Here is a 19,901-nt window from a genome sequence, read left to right on the forward strand (position 1 = left end):
TTGAGAGAGAGAGAGAGTAGGAGTGAGTGTGAGTGCGAGGGAGAGGGAGAGGGAGAGTTGAAGGAAGAAGACGAGGGTGAGGTGAGAGAGTAAGAAAAAGTCGAGCTGTAAAGCTGTACGATTGTTTAAGATAGATTATTCAATGAGATCGATGGGTGTATTTTCCTTTCCATTTACTAGGTATATCTAACCTTGAGCCATTTTTGATTTTGATTTCTTTTGAAGGGAAAGATCCAATTGGATAAGGTTTATCTAGAGATGGGGTTGAAGGGAGGGGAGTCTTCTAGAGCTGGGACTGGAACTAGTCCCTAGGGAGTATTTCTGTAACCACCTAGTCAAATAGTAGCAGACGAGTAGACCGTGAATCTGATTGAAAGGATCGTGTCGTACAGGGTAATGTGGCTTTTTGGATTACATTTTGCTTTATTCTTACTATTGCTATTGCTATTGCTGTTACTATTGCTATTGCTGTTATTATTGCTATTGCTGTTATTATTGCTATTGCTGTTACTATTACCCTTACTCTTACTATTGTATTACGATTGCGATTGTCATTGTCATTATGTTGATGGTTGGTTGGGTTGAACCTCATATCTCAGAGTCTCATACTCTCATACTCTCAAACTCTCATACTCTCATACTCTCGTAACCTTACCAACCTCAACTATATTATCACCTCCTCAATCTCATCATACAATAATACAATGTTCTCTTCTGGGCACGGAGTTGGCCCACAGAATGATTTCGTCCCTCCAGTTGGCGTTTGACATATGCCAATGAAGTGAAACTTATATGGGAACCATTCCCTACCAAAGTGTCTAGAATCGACGAAGATCAATCAAGTCCATGGAAGTGGAAACGCATCTTCGGTGATGTGACTAAAAGTTAAAGTACCTGCATTTCAGCAATGCTAATTAATCTTATAATCGATCCCAGAGAACAACTTGTCGTTACTCGGTGAAAGTCATTCGATTGTGGAAAACAGCTACGTCCATTCTTATTGAACCACGATCGTTATCTACCACTTGGTCACCATCTATGAATGTCCCAGATTCATCATATATCAACACAAATCGTAATAAATGCATTGTCTCTGACTCTCTCCGGTTTCCCCCTCGCTTCGAAAGGAATATAAATATAGATGTAATATACAATATAGTATCTGCAGAGTAGAGACCCCCCCCCCCCAGAAGCACAGACAAATCGATCCATGGGCCTTGAAAAGTCCTGATTGGAAATTTAATAGGAACGGAGTATTCTTTTAGCCTTTACAGTGCTTCCACAAATTCCAAAGGTTCCAGAGCTTCCGGTTCGTTCAAGCTTTTCCTAGAACCTATACTACTACTCCGTCCGTAGTACGTACCAATGGGAGCTGTGTGATGAGCGGGCCATAATCGTATGTAATTATAACAAATCGAGAATGGAATTCTACCTAGTGTCATATTTCATTCCTTTTGAAGATGCTTCCAAGTTCCATTGTTTTGGAAATCGGAAAGAAGCAAAGTTATTCGATTTCCAATTCACTTTGGTAGATCTTGGATCAGGAATTAAAACCCCCTTCATTGCTGTATTCTTCATCCTCATCCCAACAGTTTAAGAAGTGTTCTTGTTGGAATGTAATCAATCAAACATATACAAAGAATATTCTTATCTTGTTTCCTCATTCCTGAACAAGAATCTCCTCCATGTTTGTCAATTTCCGGGGCTTATTTATTGGGGCCCCAAGGAATGCAAGTGGGAAATGTCAGCTAAATTACCTAGTATGTACGCCGACCGCCTCAATCTGGCCAAATGCGGTAGGAATTCAATCCAATCTACGAAATGCAGCACCACGCCATTACCCATAAGCTATTCAGACGGCCTCGCCATTCGTCATCACCTTCCAGTCAGATGGAATCTACACTGCTTCAGCAAGCCTCGTCAAGTCAAATATGAGGAGTGTGAACAATTTCATTAATATGCTTTGCATCTGCATTCTTAACATTCTACATCACTCAGTGATGATTCGCCGAGGAGACTACATTACGCTGATGTTTCATCCTGGGGAACACATTGGACGCCATCCCTTCGCATGAAAATCGGGTGTCATCACTATGCTATACAAAGATCCATCCCTAGTCTATTGTTCTCCTGATTCACTCCGTCAGTGAGAAGTAATCATTCTCGTACTCACTTGTCACAATACCATGACCCAGAGATTTTACGAAGACTTACGACGATATCAAATATCTACTACGAGATCTATTCCTAGAAGATCAGCGGATTCATTTCATTGCCGCCATCCAACCCTAACACGCTAATGTTGCTCGAGGTCTATCAACGGGAAGTAGCATGAGTACATAACACAGACACCAGTGTATTGATAAATGTACCGTGGCACTTGATTCCTTCGCATGACAATCAAGGCCAACGATGAAGCTACTCGCTCGTGGCGCTCATGGACAACGTAAAAATCCAGAATAGTTTCTGTCAAGGCTTGAAGCCTTTCATGTCGTTGTGTCGGGCAAGCTTCAACCAACCAATGAGCTTCTCATCAATACATAGACCCTTCTGCGGGTAGATCGCCTTCTTGCATATTCCAAAGCCTTTTCTTTCATCTTGAGGAAAATCATCAGCCACGTCGAAACAGCAAAGGCGCATTCATACCTCTGCAGATCTATGTATCCCCATCCAACAAATCTGTTCCATTCGACTGGTCATCCCGCTATCTTTTTACGATAGATACCGAAGCCGTAGGAGATCGGATCTATTTCATCTGCATCACCGTTTTCTGGCTTTGGGTCTGGTCTGTGTGAGGAAAACCAAGCAAGGAAAGAAACTTTGTGACATGGATGCACTGGTGATCAGACCATGTATGGATATATAAGCACACGCTAGAAGGTCTCTGGGGAGTATTTGGATCTGAAAAGTGACAAGTATGCGCCACTTAGGACCTGCACAATAGAAAATTTGTCCCGAATTTTCCTGTTTTCCTACTTTCCTGTTGCTCACCGCTGTTTACTGAAAAGGTGAGGCCAACGAATTGGGCTCCCATGGTACTTTCCTTTCTCGCTATCCAACGAGCGGAGGCCTAGTGTGGTTACACCACTTGCACGTCGGGATATCGAGAGCCTCGTAGGAACACGTGACGAGGTAATATCCAGGTTATCCATCAATGACTTGCATGATTGCATATTGAGTCACACCGAAGGAAAGACACACTTCAACAACCAGGCTTTATGAGACCTGAAAGATGTAACCATACTTGCGGAACCCCACAATCTTCTGGACATCACCAACTCAAATAGCTGTGTATCCTTCCATTGGCTCCAATTTTTAATACTATTTATGCGATTTTGCCGCTTCACTTATAGCCGTGACGCCATATAACAACCAGCAAGCTCGAGAGGAAGCATACTCGTGGGAAATATTGCCTGAACGGAAAGCACATTTGAAAGAAATCTCCCAAAGGAGCGCCTCAACGAGAAGCATCAGTTGGGAAGGATCTTGATCCAACCCCTTTCTTAAGATCGCGGCAAATAGAGACTTGGGAGAACAATTATTGAAGGTTGAATAATAGCTGGGAATGAATTGGCTTTTGCTCTGAAAGACAAACCTTATGCTTTTCAGATGGCGTTTCTTACGAAGTTCGAGGTTCAGTCGATGATATTAGAAATGTACGGATTGTATGAATACGCAATACAGCACTAAAAGCTTTTCAAACCATAAAGTCTAAGGGTCTAATATCACCATCTTTGTTGAATCAAGTAGTGTAAGTATTAACGTTATTACTAGCGGTTTATAAAACCCGATAAAATTACGAGGGGCAAGATGCTTTTGGATCTGAAGCTTACAAACTTTGTAGAAGCAACCAAGGAATGTTTCCAAATTGCATGAGAATTGAGGATGCAAATATCTGAAAAGGCGCATGGAGTAATTGCGTTCGAACTTCGACAAGGACATTACGGAAATATATTGATATATAGCCAAAGGCGGCAAAATTGCGCAGAGAAAAATACAGAGAGTAGCACTGGTCAGCACAAAAACCCTGACTCCTTTGTATACTCAGATCTTTGAGAATTTTACAGTTAAGTATCTCACGGATACTTGAATGGACAGCCAATATCAACTGAATAGCTAATATTATCCGGGCATCCAATATTGACTGAACAACCAATGTCACCTAGACGGAACAGGAAACGTTCAAACCCGTTTGACGAGCAGCTACTTCTGAGTGCATCAAAGCGCAGGATGCAGAAGACCCTGGAAGGAGTTTTTCGAACAGATGTGATTAAATACAGCAAGAAGGGAAAATATGACTTGGGATTACCAAGATATCTGCTCCTCATTCACCCCCTCACCCCCTCACCCCCATCTCCGACTGGAGTATCTTGATCCCTTTTTAGGTGGATTATCAAAAGCAACAACTTTGGATTGTTAATTTCACAAGTACGACCTTTACAGGGATGGAGAGCTTTTCAGCATACAAAGAATTCGGCATTAATGGAAGTATAATACATAGCATAACCGAAGACTTTTGACATTACCCTTTTCGAAGTATCGTTTCCCAGAAACGATCCCCCGTCGGAATTCGGAAACGATGCTTTCAAGCGGCTCGATGCTATGTTAAGGGAATCTTCGGTCGGTCCCCTTGAGCCCTCCTTAGCTTTCGAACTTTTTTTCAATGTCAAAACGGGAAGGTTAAAGGAAATTTTCTACAACTACATTGGATATGATCGATGAGGGATAAGTACTAGAAAGTCAAACATCTTGGAGAGCTTGGATCATCAAAGGTTTTTGCGTTTTGCCTCTTCAACATCAGTACGGATACAAATATATTCAATGGGCATACACTTTGAATTTTGCGAGGAATGTTTCCCTCACGGTTTATTTTCTTTAAGTCGATAGGTGTCTACTAACTACCGGCGCACGATCAAAAGATATCTCCATGCGTTCAGCCTCGAAGTCTGACCGCTACGATGGAGAAACGAGTAGAAGATTTCATGTGATCTATGACTGCTGCACTCCGACGATATTATCCGTGCCCTCCCCCGTAATTGGTTGATTGCTACGGCACAAACCCCAGAAAACGCAGAAGAAGAAAAAGTCAAGTCGCGCCTTGGGGGTTGCAGCAAGGCAGTGAAGCTTACCTTACAGTTCATTCCGAAATCATTTTGTAAGTTCCAAGCTACCAATTAAAGATGATGAAGATCCTCATCTGCGCATTTTGAAACATGCATTGTTTTTTCTTTGACGGAGGAGGGATTTTGGATTTTTAACATTTTGGAATTTCGAATTTAGGAATTTAGGAATTTAGGAATTTATTAAGCATATTTCGTCCGAAGTGAATGAAGGAGTGAGGGTTGTATTTTGGCGAGTCCAGAATTCAAAGTCCCGAGTTCTGGAGTGCAGAGTCTAGAGAGTTGATGGATGAACTCTCCATCTCCACTTTTTGATGGGAACGGGAAAACATCACTGACTTCGGGAACCTTGAATGGTTATATTGAACTTGACGTATGCCATAGTGGTGATGATATTATCATTTGATGCGATGAGAATAGAACCGTGATGATGAAAAGATGTACAAACTTCAATGTACTGTACGTTACAAATGCAATTAATCAAGAGGCAGTATGTTTGAATCGCATGGAAACCACAGGAGTTGCATCCATCCAGATTCCATTGACATCCTGCTCCCTCCGCTCCGTACCGTGCGGGAATTGGATTTATGCACATTGTTTTCCTGCATGATTACCGCACAATTATCCCACAGCGACAATCATTCTTCTCCTATCACGTATCTCCACCACATCACACATTTCCACCCGCAGCAAACGATAAACGCTTCGAAGCCGCTTCCATGCCGGATTTGGAATCTGGATGAAAAGAAGGGGGTTTCTCCAATAGATAGGGATGATTTGCTTGCCTAGCACTTTTCTTTGGGCGGTTCGAGATTGAGATTGAGATTGAGATTCGATAGAAGCACAAGGGAGCATGATTGAAAGACAGGAATATCTCGGTAGATATTTAGACAGACCGAGAGATGGGTATAAAAATACCATGTGCATAAAAATCATTGGTGTCTTGGTGATCTTCTCGCTGGGTACGCTTTTGGAGGTACCTACCAGGTAAGGAGACACAAATTGTAAATAGTCTTCACTAGTTGCGTCTATGAATAGAATCATTATTACGATGTACAAGATTTCCTCTGGAGACTTCGTATCACTAGGTATTTAGCATTTACTCCTACACCGACACCGACACACACTCCGCAAGTTTGACTTTCTTTCTTTTCTTCTCCCTCGTTCTTTCTTGGACATGTCGAGATGAGATGGATGGGTGAATGGATGAATCAAGAAACAAGGCAGTGAAGAAGGCAGTGAAAAAGGAATCCCCAAATCTCCCACGTCCTTCCCAGATTCCCCGACACGAACAAAGTGGGAAATATCTCATTTTAAAATTGGTCCTTGTTGTCCGGTCCCATGCAAGTCGAGGGATGTTGTTCGGTGGAGCATTCTGTAGGTACGATGTGGTAAATTGAAGCACACATGCACCCCCTTGACGAGAACCGCCTGCGAATTTGATTGGCTGGATAGCAGATTAAATGTGACTTTCGTCCCTTTTGGTCCCTTTTCCCTCATGATGCCCATGACTCCACCCGCGCTCCATGCACCAATCACGCACGATTCACGACCGTTTTTGTTTAAATGAATTGTTCAGATGAGTTCTAGACTAGGAACAGGTGGATCCACTGCTGTGGGTGAATGGGTGGATGGGTGAATGGGTGAATGGGTGGATGGGTGGATGAGTGTGGATCTCTTCAAAGCAGGTACGAACTGCAGTCTGCAGTCTGCAATCCAAATCAAGTCAAGCCTACTCCCGTATGTACAAATTGCACGGTTCGATTTTCCCGTTTTTATCCAAAGTAACTTTAAGCACGCAAGCAAGCAAGCATGCAAGCATTCATTCATTCAAGCATTCACGCATTCACGCACTCACGCAGTCAAGCAGTCAAATCAAGCAAGTTTCTCGGCCGGCAGGTATAGGTCTAACTCCCTAGGAGGTAATCTGTGGTGATTTTTTTAATGAATGGAACAGGGTGGAATTTGACTTGACTTGACTTGAATTGACTTTGGATGACATGGGACGAGACGGATTGTTACTAAGAAAAGAAGGTTCAAAAGAGTGAATTACTCCGTAGTATTGGTAATGATTGGTTCTAAGCTTGTCATTTATGTTCATGTTCATGTCGGGGTTTGGTGGTGGTTACTGGGTTGATAGATAATAGATACTTACCGAGTGCTAAGGAAAGAAAAAACGAGGCTTACACATTTTACATTTACACTTATTATTTACCTACTTGTTAGACTTATTACACTTATTACACTTGTTGTATTTACGCTTGCACAATTTCTCTTCTTCATCTTTCCCCTTCCCTCCTTTCCTCTTCTTTTTTAATTCCTTCACCTCACCTCACCTTACCTCACCTTCTTTATCCTCCACCTCAACCTTCCTTCCATCTCTCTTCATAACACAACTTGAAGAAAGTGTCGACAATTCTCCCAAAAGCCTTTCACACCAAGAGACAAGACAACAACAACAAATAAACGCTCCTTCCTTCGGGATATCCACACTCTTTTTGAACAACTACCACCTCCATATCCTCACTCCTCCATAGGTTTTAATCAACTTCACTCTTTTTAGTTGATTTTAACCGTCCATTCTTTCGAAAGGTCCAGCCCAATTTCAGTTCGGGAAGAGATCAATAAATTAAAATCTTAGGAGATTCAGCGAATATTACTCCAATCATTCATTACCTTGGTAGCAGTGGATTGTTGCTCTTGTCTTGTTTGGAACTTCTTACTCTTTGTGTAAGTGGTTCATCTTCTTTTGGTGGTGGTTATAAGTGTTGTTGTATGAGGTTGTATGAGGTGGTGAATGGAGGAGGATCGAGGTGTGCTACATACATACTATCCTGTCGCAAAGTCGAGTATCTACACACATGAGGATTTGACGTTGGAGATTCAATGAAGATGAAGAGCTCCGATCTCTCTTGGCCTATTCAATCTAATAGCAAGGACTAACATCATCATGCGATATAGCCATAGCCATAATCAACGTCAATACCCTCTCCGATTTTTGCTATTCTGTGCATGACATCGATACCCAATTACGACCCATTAAACGACAACTCGACGCAATAATATTTACCATACCATTCATTCATTTACATAATCATGGATTCGATATCAATGCTCAAAACTAGATCTATTCTCAACGTCCGTGACGACTCTTCAACTACCACCATGTCAAACTCGATGGTTGATCTTCTGATTGCCTTGATGATCTTGGTATTCATCGGACTTTGTTTAACGGGTGCTTTATACATTGTGCGCAAGCTTCGACGTAACAGAGCCGTTGCTCGTCAGCAGTTGCCTTTACATAACGAGCAACCAAGATCAAACCACCGCCGATTGACTATTACGGCTACTCCCTATGGTGGCCGCGGCTCCACCATTCATGTCTATGACGAAAAATCATCCATGATGGACTCCGACCGTGCACCACTCTCACCCGAAGACGTTCCTGAAATTCGCATCACTTTCCCCGATGAGCATGATGAATCTACTGGACACAAGAAAAGCGGTCGTGTCGTTGTTGTTCGTGTCGGAGAAACTGGTGTTGGCCTTGAGCCTTTGAAGGAACAGGATCAACTACCCGCTTACGAAAAGGAAACTGGAGGAACCAGATTTCAATCCATCGATATGGATCGCATCGGTGGTTTGAAGGAGAAGGAGAGCTGGTCATAAATCTTCTTGTGACTTTGCTGTCTTTTTTCTTTCTGTCTGGACCTAACTCTCCCAAAATCACATGAACATACGGAGGATCCTCATACATTCATCTTGCATATAAAATTCCTTTCCACCTTCAGCGTTTCATCATCACGCAATGATGTAAACGATATCGTCTCCTCGAACTCTATTCAGTTATATAATAACATCAAGATTTTCTCTTTCGAACCGGCTCATCGACAATTGTTTCCCCCAAATCAACTTTATGAACGGCAAAGCAAGGTGTTATCAAGGCAGGATTTAGGGCAACTGGCGTCGTTCGTACATGTACCTCGATACCCTTCTCGTTAGAATTCGTGGTGGAGCAATTTCTTTTTGTAGGTTGGAACTGGAAAGAAAAAAAGGAAATGTTCAAGCAACCTAACCTACCCTACCTATTTTTCGAGGTGAGGGAGCGGAACACAAAGAAACCTCTTTCTCGAACAAACTAAAAGATCAAGATCAAGATAATTGTACTTAATGTATTCTACGTAATTTTCCTCAAATTATGAGAGCGCCTGTTCATTTAAATGGCTTTTGTTCTTTGTTTTTCCTTTCTGATTTTCCTTTTTCATCTTTTTTCTTTTCTTTTCAACCTTTTTCATTTTTGTCTGCCTATCTACTTCTTGGGAAGTAAGGAAAAGGCAGGTTTACAAAGTTACGGATATATGTGGAAATAAGACCACACACAGAGAGAGAGAGAAATTACCTACTTAAGGACTTGACTTTTTTAAGTTTATGATGAGATTAATGAATGATCTTAATGTTTTTTATTGAAATTTTTTGAGGTGTGTTTTTTTGTGAATTTTGAGATGTGAATTTGAGGTTGTGTTTTGGATGTGATGTGTTGTGATGTGATGTGATGTGTTGTGTTGTGAATGTGAATTTGGATGGGTAATTGAGTTTGATTGTGAATCTAGATATGTATGTGTATGTGAAATTTGTCTGTGAATTGATCGTGAACTTGTGTTTTGGAGGTGAATCTAGATATGTATATGAATCTAGATATACATTTATGTATGTATGTATGTATGTATGTATGTATGTATGTATGTATGTATGTATGTATGTATGTATGTATGTATGTATGTATGTATATATGTATGTATGTGCATTTGACAGATGTCAATCAGTCAATCAATCAATCAATCAGATAGACAGACAGACAGACAGACAGACAGATAGACAGATAGACAGATAGATAGATAAATAGACGGTGAATCAGATAGATGAACCGGAGAATCATTGTAAATTTCACTTAGATTACAACGACACTTGGAAGGGGCAGATGATGCGAAGCGAGAAATGGGTGGAGTGGGTTTGCGTGCACGTGGGTGATTTCGGATGGTTCGTCTGATGTTTTGGGTCTCGGGAGTTGTATGGGGAGAAGGGAGGGGAAGGGAGGAAAGGGGTTCATTTGTTGGATTTGGGTTTGATACTGTGAGTCGATTGGTGTGTTCGTTTTTGGTCATGCGAGATGGGGTGGATGAGATAGATGAGGGTTTGGGAATGTCTTGGATGGGTGGGTAAGAGATTGAAGGGGTTGGGTGGGTGGAGGGGGGGTGTGTTTTTTGGATTTTTTTTGGTGGATGGATGGATGGATGTCTTTGAGGATTTGAGGGTTTCAAGAAAGGGATTTGCAGGGCGGTGAATGTCTTGTAGGGTGGGTTTTGGGTTGAGGAGGATGGGTTTGGGATGAGGAGGGAGGGATGAGGAGGGAGATGAAGATGGAAATGGAGATGGGGACGCTATGTGGATTGTGCTTTTTGTTATTCTTGTTCTTGTTCTTTGAGGGGTGGATATGTTGGGGTCGTTTTTTCGATTTTCTAGAGGTGGAAGGGGGAGAGGGTGGAGGAACTGCAGGGGGTGGGAGCTCAAAGGGATGGGAAGGGGGCTGGGTGGGTGAGTGGGTACTGGAGGGAGGAGGTGGGAGGTGGGAGGAGATGAAGTGAATGGAGCGGATTGGTGATAATAGGGGTGGAGGGAGGGATATATGAAGAAGAATGGAAGGAGGAGATGAAGTGAGTTTTGTATACGAGTTTGGAGCTTTGTAGGATCTTGGATGTGGATATGAACTCGAGGTAAAATACTTTGTGTTGTCTTCCCCATGTCTACCCCCTTTGATATTTTATTCCCTTTCTTCTCCTCTTTTTTCAGATTCGTATCTAAGCCATTTCAATCAACTACTCTGTTTGTTCCTGTCTGTTCCGAGTGGATAGTATGGATATGGTTTGATTAAAGCTTTAAAGTTGTGGCTAGTAGGATGGGGTGTTGGGATCGGAATGTTTGGAGGGTGAAGAGTGAAGAGCGGAGAGCGGAGAGTGGAGAGTGGAGAGCGGAGACGGAGAAGGGAGTGTTTATAGTGTTGTATACGTCAAGGGATGGAATGTGTATTTATTATAAGAATACTGGTGTTTGAACGAACCAGTGACTGGGTGAAGTGTTTGGATGCGGAGAGATAGGTCGCGCGAAGGTTCTGGAGGAGTAGATGATAGATGTTTCTCCCACGGGACATTGGAACTTGGGTTGCTGATGGATTATCAATGGTAGATGATGGTTAGCATGCAACTTTATTGTATCGTGAGATGGTGTCGAGTTCAGTAAGGATCCTGGGGCGAATGCCAGCAAGTACATGCGGTTTTTAGCAATATATGAACATTCAATTTTGCGAGATTTTTTAGCCCTTGACGGACGGCTGGGTAGTTTGCTTGTCTTGATATCTAAGGTATGGTCGACGTGCGTAGGTTTAATAGACCATGCGACAATCATCTCTATTGCATCCATGACGTACTTATGACAAGAATTAATCGACCTAAAATTGCAGATGCAGGACCTCAATTCAACTAATATGCAAGTACCATGAAGCTCTTACAACTTCCCGTCAACAGCAATCAGATATCCTCCAAATTTCGCGACAAAGGCCACTATCGTTGATGGACTATGAAGGATGTTGATCAATGAAAGATAAGCTCGTTGACTTCCGCAAAACGAATTACACTTATCATCTCGCTCTCGGAATCAAGCTTCAGCAGAAGTGTTCCGTTCTTGTCGACGAAGTGGGGAGATCTAGCCCCAGAAACGCGGGGGAATGCAACCAAGATCATGTTTTTTATTGTGAGGCATCAATCTTCAATGTCTCAAGCATATATCCCATGATAAAGTTATTGGGTTGTGGGTGCTAATAATACCACTGATATTCTAGCTCTCACCGATATTATTCCAGTTCAATGGGAGCGAGCAGACATGCCCCAGCGCACTTAGTGGCATCAAAAGACACCTATGAAAGCAGAAAACAAGATTGACTATGGGCAGAAACGTGATAAGACTCGCTAAAAATGACCAAAAGCCCATGAGTTTTCCAAGAAGTCCGCTCAAGAGATGTTGGCCAGCTTTCACGTTGCAATATTGATCAAAATCTTCAAGTCTCATCCAATAGAGATGGCGGTATCACTTTTACTGTCGCTTTGGCAGATACAACTATTCCATGTCCCTTTGGGCGTTGCAGGCTGGTGGGCCATTCATAATACACTTCGTCAGGTTGGCTGCGTTTCTGCAACTTTCACGTGAATTTCGATTCAATACCAGGCCTGGATAAGCTCAGCCTCACGATTGCATCTCTCCTAATTATGAAGATGGTAGAGATGCGAGAATTCTGGCTGGGATTAGGCCATTGAGATGAATTAAAGTAGAATGGAAGGAAGAAGGAAGAAAGGAGAATTTACTGGCGATGCATCACCTGGCTGTATTATGTCGCTTAAATGATGACTCCCTTCACGGCGAATTTTTGACGTGGTTTCAGATGATGGGACTAAGCGTTGCGGAGAAGCTGCAAATCCTGGAAAACAATGACCGGGGAATCAAGAAAACGATGGAACAGCACTATCGCACACGGAAAGAAGAGAACCCTTGATGCTAGCCTTCGTAGACTGAAGATATTAGCGAAAAATGAGTCTAAACTATGTGCCGATAAAGCTGCATTAAATGCCAATGGAATCACGATTTAGAAAAACATAGGTGAGGTTGTGTTAGCTCTGAAGCCAATGAACAGTTTGACATAGCAGGCGAGAACAATAAGTCGAGATCAATTTCTGGAAGTTTATGTGTTTTGGCCTCGATATATTGTGCGAAACTTCGAGAACCCAAATTTAAAGGGTGGGAAATCCGTATCCGAAGAAGCACTCGAACGACTTGAAAGAGTTGCCAACAAAAGAACGGCGCAAGTTCTTGCTAAACTTTCCAACTGTACATCGGGGCATGTTGGCAACGGGATACACAGAATGCGCGGTGAAGTTCTCTGTGAGCTAGTCGGATCTCTGTTCACGAGACTAGGCGTGTTAGATTGCATCAGGACTATCCACATGCAAGGTGAGATTGTCGCAGACATCAAAAATGAAATGCAGAAGTTGATGATGCAATTGGAAAGGCTGCCAGAGGATCGCGGTAATCTGCATTAAAAGATCTCGGAAAGAGCATCTACAGAGCAGAGGAGGAAACGAAAGGGCAAGGGGGAAACTAATAAGATAAACCTCGCATAAAAAGATCTAGGGGGGAGGGGAATTGCTTAAAACTTTGAATATGCTGCGTGATGGTGCGAAAGGTTGGAGAAAGACATGAGTACAAAGTTGAAATCAAGTGATAAAAGGTCCGTGGGCATTGTTAGCTTTGAGTCTTGAGCCCATCATGATGATGAGGAAGAACAAACGGATTGCTTAGTACTTCCTGTAATAATTGCCAGATATACTCATCTGTTGGTATATATACTTGAGTTTGCACATACCTACCACATACGACCATAGACTGAAGAGAATTGGGCATCCCGTCCGCTCTGCCATACACAAGCTTCAGATCGGTGGATTAGTAGTTGGGTGGGTGACCACCAGCGAATCCCCACTGTTGTATGTTTTTCTTTTACTTTTTGAAAGGATGAATTGGTTTTGAGAAATGCCAATAGAAAAGGGGAGGCGGATAAGGCCGAAGACAGGCAGGATACATACTACATAGGAGTCTAAACGATAAGTATAGAATATTGTGATTTGCTTTTTACATCAAGAATGCCGTGCTTGAATGTGCTTGGGGAATGAATGATGGTGGTGGCCATAACTCTTTTAGAACAAAGGTGGATTGGATGTAGGAATTAAGTGATGTCAAGTATGAGGAATGTGAGATAAGGAGTCGTGTATGCGTCCACCTCTGGATGAAAAGTTCTTTCTAGACCTGCCGCATGCTAAACAATAAACGGCTTTGTACGTATAGCTGACCCGCCCAAATAAACCGAGTCGGAGTATTTTGCTTACCGGTATGTCCGAACCACGTGAGGGGAGCATATATACTACTTTTGTACACGGAGAATTCGGAATTTATAAAAATGAGGGCGATCATGGCGGAGATAGAATGAGCCCCTTCACCCTGTAGACTTTAGAGATAAAACTTTCTTTAATGAAGGTTGGAAAGAGTAAAGGCGCGCTACAACAGTGGGAGCTCCTCAACTCTCGACATTGAAGATTTAAATGGTGTATGAATGAAAACTGAAGGAACAATGCTGTATTCAAATTTCGCATTAGTCTATGAGTCCATGCACCAACGGTTGCTACTTGCGGTAGTTGGTGGCATAGAATTATTGTGAGAGAAGAGATTGAAAGCAAGACATAAGGGAACGAAGAGTGCCAAAACCAGATTTATTAATGAGATATGAAGGAATTGACTGAAGTTCAGAGAATACAATGTCTTGATGATATACATGCTTTGCAAGATTTTATATCACACAATGCATGCATGTGTCTGAAGCCTCCGGAGTCCGAGTTTTAACATCAGTAGCACAAAGAATCACGGCGTAGCAAACTTCTTACTGCCGCATTGCTAAGCTTACAAGAATGTATCCTGTGTATTATCGTGTTGGTATTGTGTTATGAGTATTTGGCAACATGATATTCAATCTCAAAGGTGGGCGAATATCGTTAAGACCCCTTTCCAGCATTTGTGCAACAATATGGAAGTTTGTATCGATTTGACGGAATGAGAAACAACGAGAAAGAAACCAGAGCCAGAAAGCTCACATATCTTCTGATTGTGAGGAAAATGTAGGATAAACTATCAAAGACTGCGTCTAGAATGCTGTCAGCACTGGCGACAAGCATTCCACTTTGACTTCCATGATGGGGGCAAGCTCCATATATTACCATTTGGTTGCCCGAGTCAAACGAAGCATCTAGAACCATATTTGCTTCGTAAAGCAATGGGCATAGCACCAATGTCAGCCAATGGACGTTTTCTTTCGAAAGATTTGTTGCATATCGACATCTTGTCGGTCCCGAAGTTCATCTCATATCTCGCGAGGCGGGCCATCGGATGCGAAATGATTGGTCGCTTATGACGACGGCGCAGTTGGATACTTCTACATTTGATACTAAAAATTGAGTACATGAAGGAGCTGAACACCAACAAATTAGAACAATGCCTCAGTCGCTGTATTCGGTCCCGACAATGGATATTGCGGTGATTTCCAAGTGGACGGGCTTTGCTTGATGGTTACATATCGCAACGCAGATTGATCCGAAACGGTCTGCTTGCGCCACATGTTGAGAAATTGGTACTACCCAATTCAAGTATTGGTAAATACAATCCTTCTCTCAGAGCCTTCATTTATTCGACTGGTTACATTCTAAATCAGATATTTGCATATGGAGTAACTTGCTGTACTATACACATCTTTTGCTAGTTCATTCATCCCGTGAAGTTCCAATGACAAGTTAAAGATTTCTCATTCTCATATACGGGTCCATCCTTCCACCTCTTGAACCGAAGAAACCCTTTGGTCCCACTCACCCAGTTGAAGCATAAGATTAGAGTTGTCACAAAGATCAAATGCTAAACCAAGCTCCAGATTAGTGTCGGCGCACTAGATACATCCACAATAAGGTGGAAAAGATTTAGTAATTGCCGCGTATTGACTGGCGAAGCAGGCGAAGCAGGCATAAAGATTGTACGTTGATTTTGTGTTGGTCGCCAAGATCAATACTGGTTGGCGATCAACAAATCGGTAAAGGAATGACCGGCCCTCCTCATCGGTACCGAAATTTAGATGGATATTGTCCGACTTGTCCTGGGTGCGATATTGTATCCGGTTAGATATTTTTTTTGGCAAATTCAGCAGTGGGGCGATTCGCTGGGTCATGGGAAGACAATCCTACTAGGTAGGCCAGTTTCATCTGCTACATTCAATTGTTTTTGCATTCAATTACCACCAAATATCTCTTGCTGAATACAATGTTTTATTGTTATCAACCGTTGAGTTAAAACTTACCTGGCCATTTCGAGATGAGGGACATAAGCCGACTTGGTTTTCAACTTCCAAGCGGGCTATACAACCAAAGACTACTCATTACGTTGCAGGCTTCAGCTCGAACATCTTCCAATCTCTGTTTATTCGTCTCACGCTCCCACGTATTGATATCGTCAAGGTCGTCAATCATCTCTGTTATCTTCGTTGTGGCAAACTTACTTGTTCGCTAATCACATGCCATCGACGAAAAGCCTGAACCAATCCACCAGAGCTTGAGTTTGAGCATGCGATTCGAACGCAGCAAGTTCTAATGAGATGTTTGCGTATTTCTGTTGCAAAATTGCGGCATTATAATTCATGTTTTTATATACTGCCATCATTTCGCCGAGCTTTTCTACCTTTTCTTGCTGCGAGAGATCACTCCATGCATTCTTCCCGACAAAGTTCCGAATTGTAGGGCTGTGAAACAGAACTTTCATGTAAAATATATGTTTCCCAAGACCAAATAACGCAGTAGGGATATCATGCGAGCCAATAATATTTTGAATGTGATGACTGGTATTGTTGAGCTTGCCCCTTACCGAGCTCACAATCTGTTCCAGCTTGAATTGTTCCCAAACTTCGGGGGCTATTGTAGGAAGCAAGGGCGTCGAACTAGATTGCAAAGTCTTGATGTTGCCTGCTGCTGTATGAATAAATTTGAACAAGATCTCATGCTGAAATATATGGTCAACGACGATTCTTCTATCTGCTTCCTGTGGTTTGAATGTTGCGGCTTTAGACGTATCTTTATTCAGCGCAGAAGTAAACAGCTCCGTTTTTACAAGGTCGGATGGACCTAGTTTCTCACTATCAAAGATATCGCCTCCGGAGACGTTACTCCAGAATTCTCCGAAAATTTCCACAGATATCTTGAGATACCCTTTGTACTCCGGATCGCCATCGTCACCATCGTCTTCAACAAGGCCATAGCAGGGGTCCACCACACACAAAAATAGGATTTCGCCGTTTGCGGGACCCTCGATGATGGAGGCAACGACATTTGCATCAATCAGAAGAAAGAATTGCGACGTTGGGATAAATTCAGAGTCCGTAGATGAGGCACTGCCGGAAACCCAACAACTATCCTCGACCCAAATATCCTCACTCACTGTCGGTATATCGTTAAATGTCCTACCATAGTTAGTTCATATGTCCCAAAACGCCGAAACGTTTGGCCGGAGGCAAGAAAGAAACGTACCTTCTCAATGCAACCATACTTGTATCTTCTTCTACCTGGAATGACCGTACCTTCCACAGCGTTCTGAGATTTTCCGGATCCACTCCTTCTTTCACTTCGTTTTCCCATTGCTTCAGAAGCAACTTGTCGAAAGCTTGCCGAAATATGTTCCAGCGGGCAGGACCACATGTCTCATAGCATCTATAGTATGCTACAGTTCCAGTGTATTTCATAGGAGAATTGGTGTCTTCTTGAATCATCTACTCAATCGCCTTTACCTAGTGCTGGTCATGATCTGCCAGTGGCTCAAATCCAGCTGCTGAGTTGTCATTTGCTGGTTGGGAAAGATAGTGCATCTATGGGAATCGTTGCTAAGTCTGTGTGAATCAAGCGTTGGTAACATTATACAGACGATGATAGTGTCGAATACCATGGTATAATTGAGCATGAGCAGAGTTTGCCGTGCAAGCAAAATTCGAGTTGCACGATGCATTGTAATTGATGACAAGTATGATAATCTGCAAGACAACGTAAAAAGTGTGCAGTTGAGACTCACACGAGAGGTGTAATGGGAGGTAAAGACAAGCAAGATTTTAAGAGACTTTCAATGTATGCCCAGGTGGGGACAGAAAGATTATTGGCGCACTTGTTCGTTCACTTTGCATGCTGTTTTTAGAGAATACTCACAAGTAAGTTCATAAGTAACGAAAAAAAAAAGCTCGAATCTAATTCCGGGAACCTCCACTGAAACTAGTAGAGCGCAGATGATAGAAATGCGACGAGTATTTACCACAATCCGAATGGGGATGAAAGGAACTTCATTCGTCAAATAGTCTCTTGAAATTACATCCTGTACACATTTGGCATCTGCTTTTCAAGGACCTCACAGAATGGCACCGACGGATAAGAGTGGCCTGACATCTCTCTTGATATTTTCGATACTCTTATTATTGATATCGAACTCCTTGACGCCCAAGCACTTAATAATTTACTGATCTATGTTGATTCTCCTGGTATATCTACACTTCGTCATAACGCACCAAAACCCTCCATCGCTTGCAAGGGTAACTTTCTCACAGCGATGTAGGTTTCTGGTGTATACATAGCCTCGAATACTTTGGCATCACTTTTCACTCCCACATAAAAGGGTACCTTACAAGGCTGCCACAAATCTGCTAAAGAAGCTTCATCACCTACCAAATTCCATGACGACTGTCGCGTAAGTATAACGTGTCTCTCCATGGATCGATCATGAGGCTCAGGGCACACGATTGTCACAACGATGCGCAGCTTACTGTGAGCTGAGCCCGTGCCAGCAATGAAGGCTGACGATACGAACATTGGTTTCACAGAATCCTAGTTGATACAAGCGAAGGATACCTTTGCGTTGGTATCTATGAAATTGGCATGTTTCTTGGAAAATCTTATTTCCTAGGAGTCTATCAACCCCCTTAACCAACTCGCTAATTGAACCATTGTAATGCTAACCCTCTCGAGCTCCTCCAGTAGATAAAATCATTGATGATTACACAGACTTGCTATACTACGTACCTGACCCTAACAGCAACTGCATAAACACAGTAGCCAACGAAAGTTATTGCATAGAAGTGTAGATTCTACACGCACATACTCCATTTGGATACGCTACATCGACAAAATCTACTTTTTTGGACATCACTAATCCTCGACTCGGTCAGGTTTCTAGCACCACCGCTCTCAATTAGGTCATGTAAAATGGCTACTTATGATGCGTAAGTAGAACCTTCGAGACGTAGCATGCATGAAGAAGCAAAGAGATCTCTTTTGCTTTTCTTGTCCCTAGCCCCTACTCTACTCTTCAAAATACAAAGCAAACTCAAAAAACAGGGTCACCAAAAGAAGAAAACTCTGTTTGATACTTGACATCAAATCAGCTTCTCAATGTTTTGAATTCAAATTAAGATCAAGATATCAATAATCAGAAAGCTTGTCATTTACTTGAGACTTATTGGTTTCTCATATGTATGATTTTGCTTAAGTGATTTGTGTACTGCTTCTCATCCACATCTAGATGATGTCTTCCTCTTCTAGTTGATTAAACTGGGATGTGCGCGCATGCACTAACTGGGACTTTGGCAAGAACTTGCACCAAATCCACAGCATCTATTTGACCCTGCCATTTTTGCCAACGAATTCTCCTGCATTTTAGACAACAGAGTACAAAAGCATTCACACGATAAGGTCTTATAAAACATTGATGATCGAGAAGAAAGCGATCTCATATTTTTATACTATTTTTAATCTAATATGAGATGTTTTCTAGTTAAAACTAGCTACAGAGAGCAATCTACTTATGAAAGAAGGAACGCAAGTTAAAAGCACATACAAGTCCTAGCCTTCATCTCTTCGTCAGATGGATATGGAAATGTGAAGCAATCTATAATACCATCCATTCAGCCTCAACCCTCAGTCTAATTCATGGCAATGCCACCCAATTTTTTCATAAAATAAAAGAGAAAGAAAGATCAGATTACAGAAGAATTTTTGAAAGGGTACGCAGAAATCACGTAAGACAATTCTACCCCTCCCTACCCTTTTTAAGAAAACCAAAACG

At 42.2% G+C, this 19,901-nt stretch overlaps 3 protein-coding genes across 3 annotated transcripts; 2 read left to right on the top strand and 1 right to left on the bottom strand.

The window, feature by feature from the left end:
• Positions 1 to 377: 377 nt before the first annotated feature.
• Bfra_006929 (uncharacterized protein) lies at positions 378 to 767 on the top strand (the record flags this gene model as incomplete). Its single annotated transcript, XM_037337300.1, has 2 exons — positions 378 to 533; positions 600 to 767. Coding segments are annotated over exons 1-2 (303 nt in total), but the record flags the coding sequence as incomplete, so codon positions are not given.
• Positions 768 to 8,216: 7,449 nt separating this feature from the next.
• On the top strand, positions 8,217 to 8,789 carry Bfra_006930 (uncharacterized protein; the record flags this gene model as incomplete). The annotated part of the gene is made up of 1 exon (XM_037337301.1): positions 8,217 to 8,789. One exon carries the CDS (start codon positions 8,217 to 8,219, stop codon positions 8,787 to 8,789), a length of 573 nt encoding a protein of 190 aa, XP_037198667.1.
• A 7,530-nt stretch (positions 8,790 to 16,319) lies between these two features.
• Bfra_006931 (uncharacterized protein) lies at positions 16,320 to 17,541 on the bottom strand (the record flags this gene model as incomplete). The annotated part of the gene is made up of 2 exons (XM_037337302.1): positions 16,320 to 17,262; positions 17,330 to 17,541. The coding sequence occupies 2 exons, from the start codon at positions 17,539 to 17,541 to the stop codon at positions 16,320 to 16,322; spliced, it is 1,155 nt and encodes a 384-aa protein (XP_037198668.1).
• Positions 17,542 to 19,901: the final 2,360 nt, after the last annotated feature.

This window comes from Botrytis fragariae, assembly GCF_013461495.1.
Source record: "Botrytis fragariae strain BVB16 chromosome Unknown tig00000000, whole genome shotgun sequence".
Lineage (NCBI taxonomy): Eukaryota > Fungi > Ascomycota > Leotiomycetes > Helotiales > Sclerotiniaceae > Botrytis > Botrytis fragariae.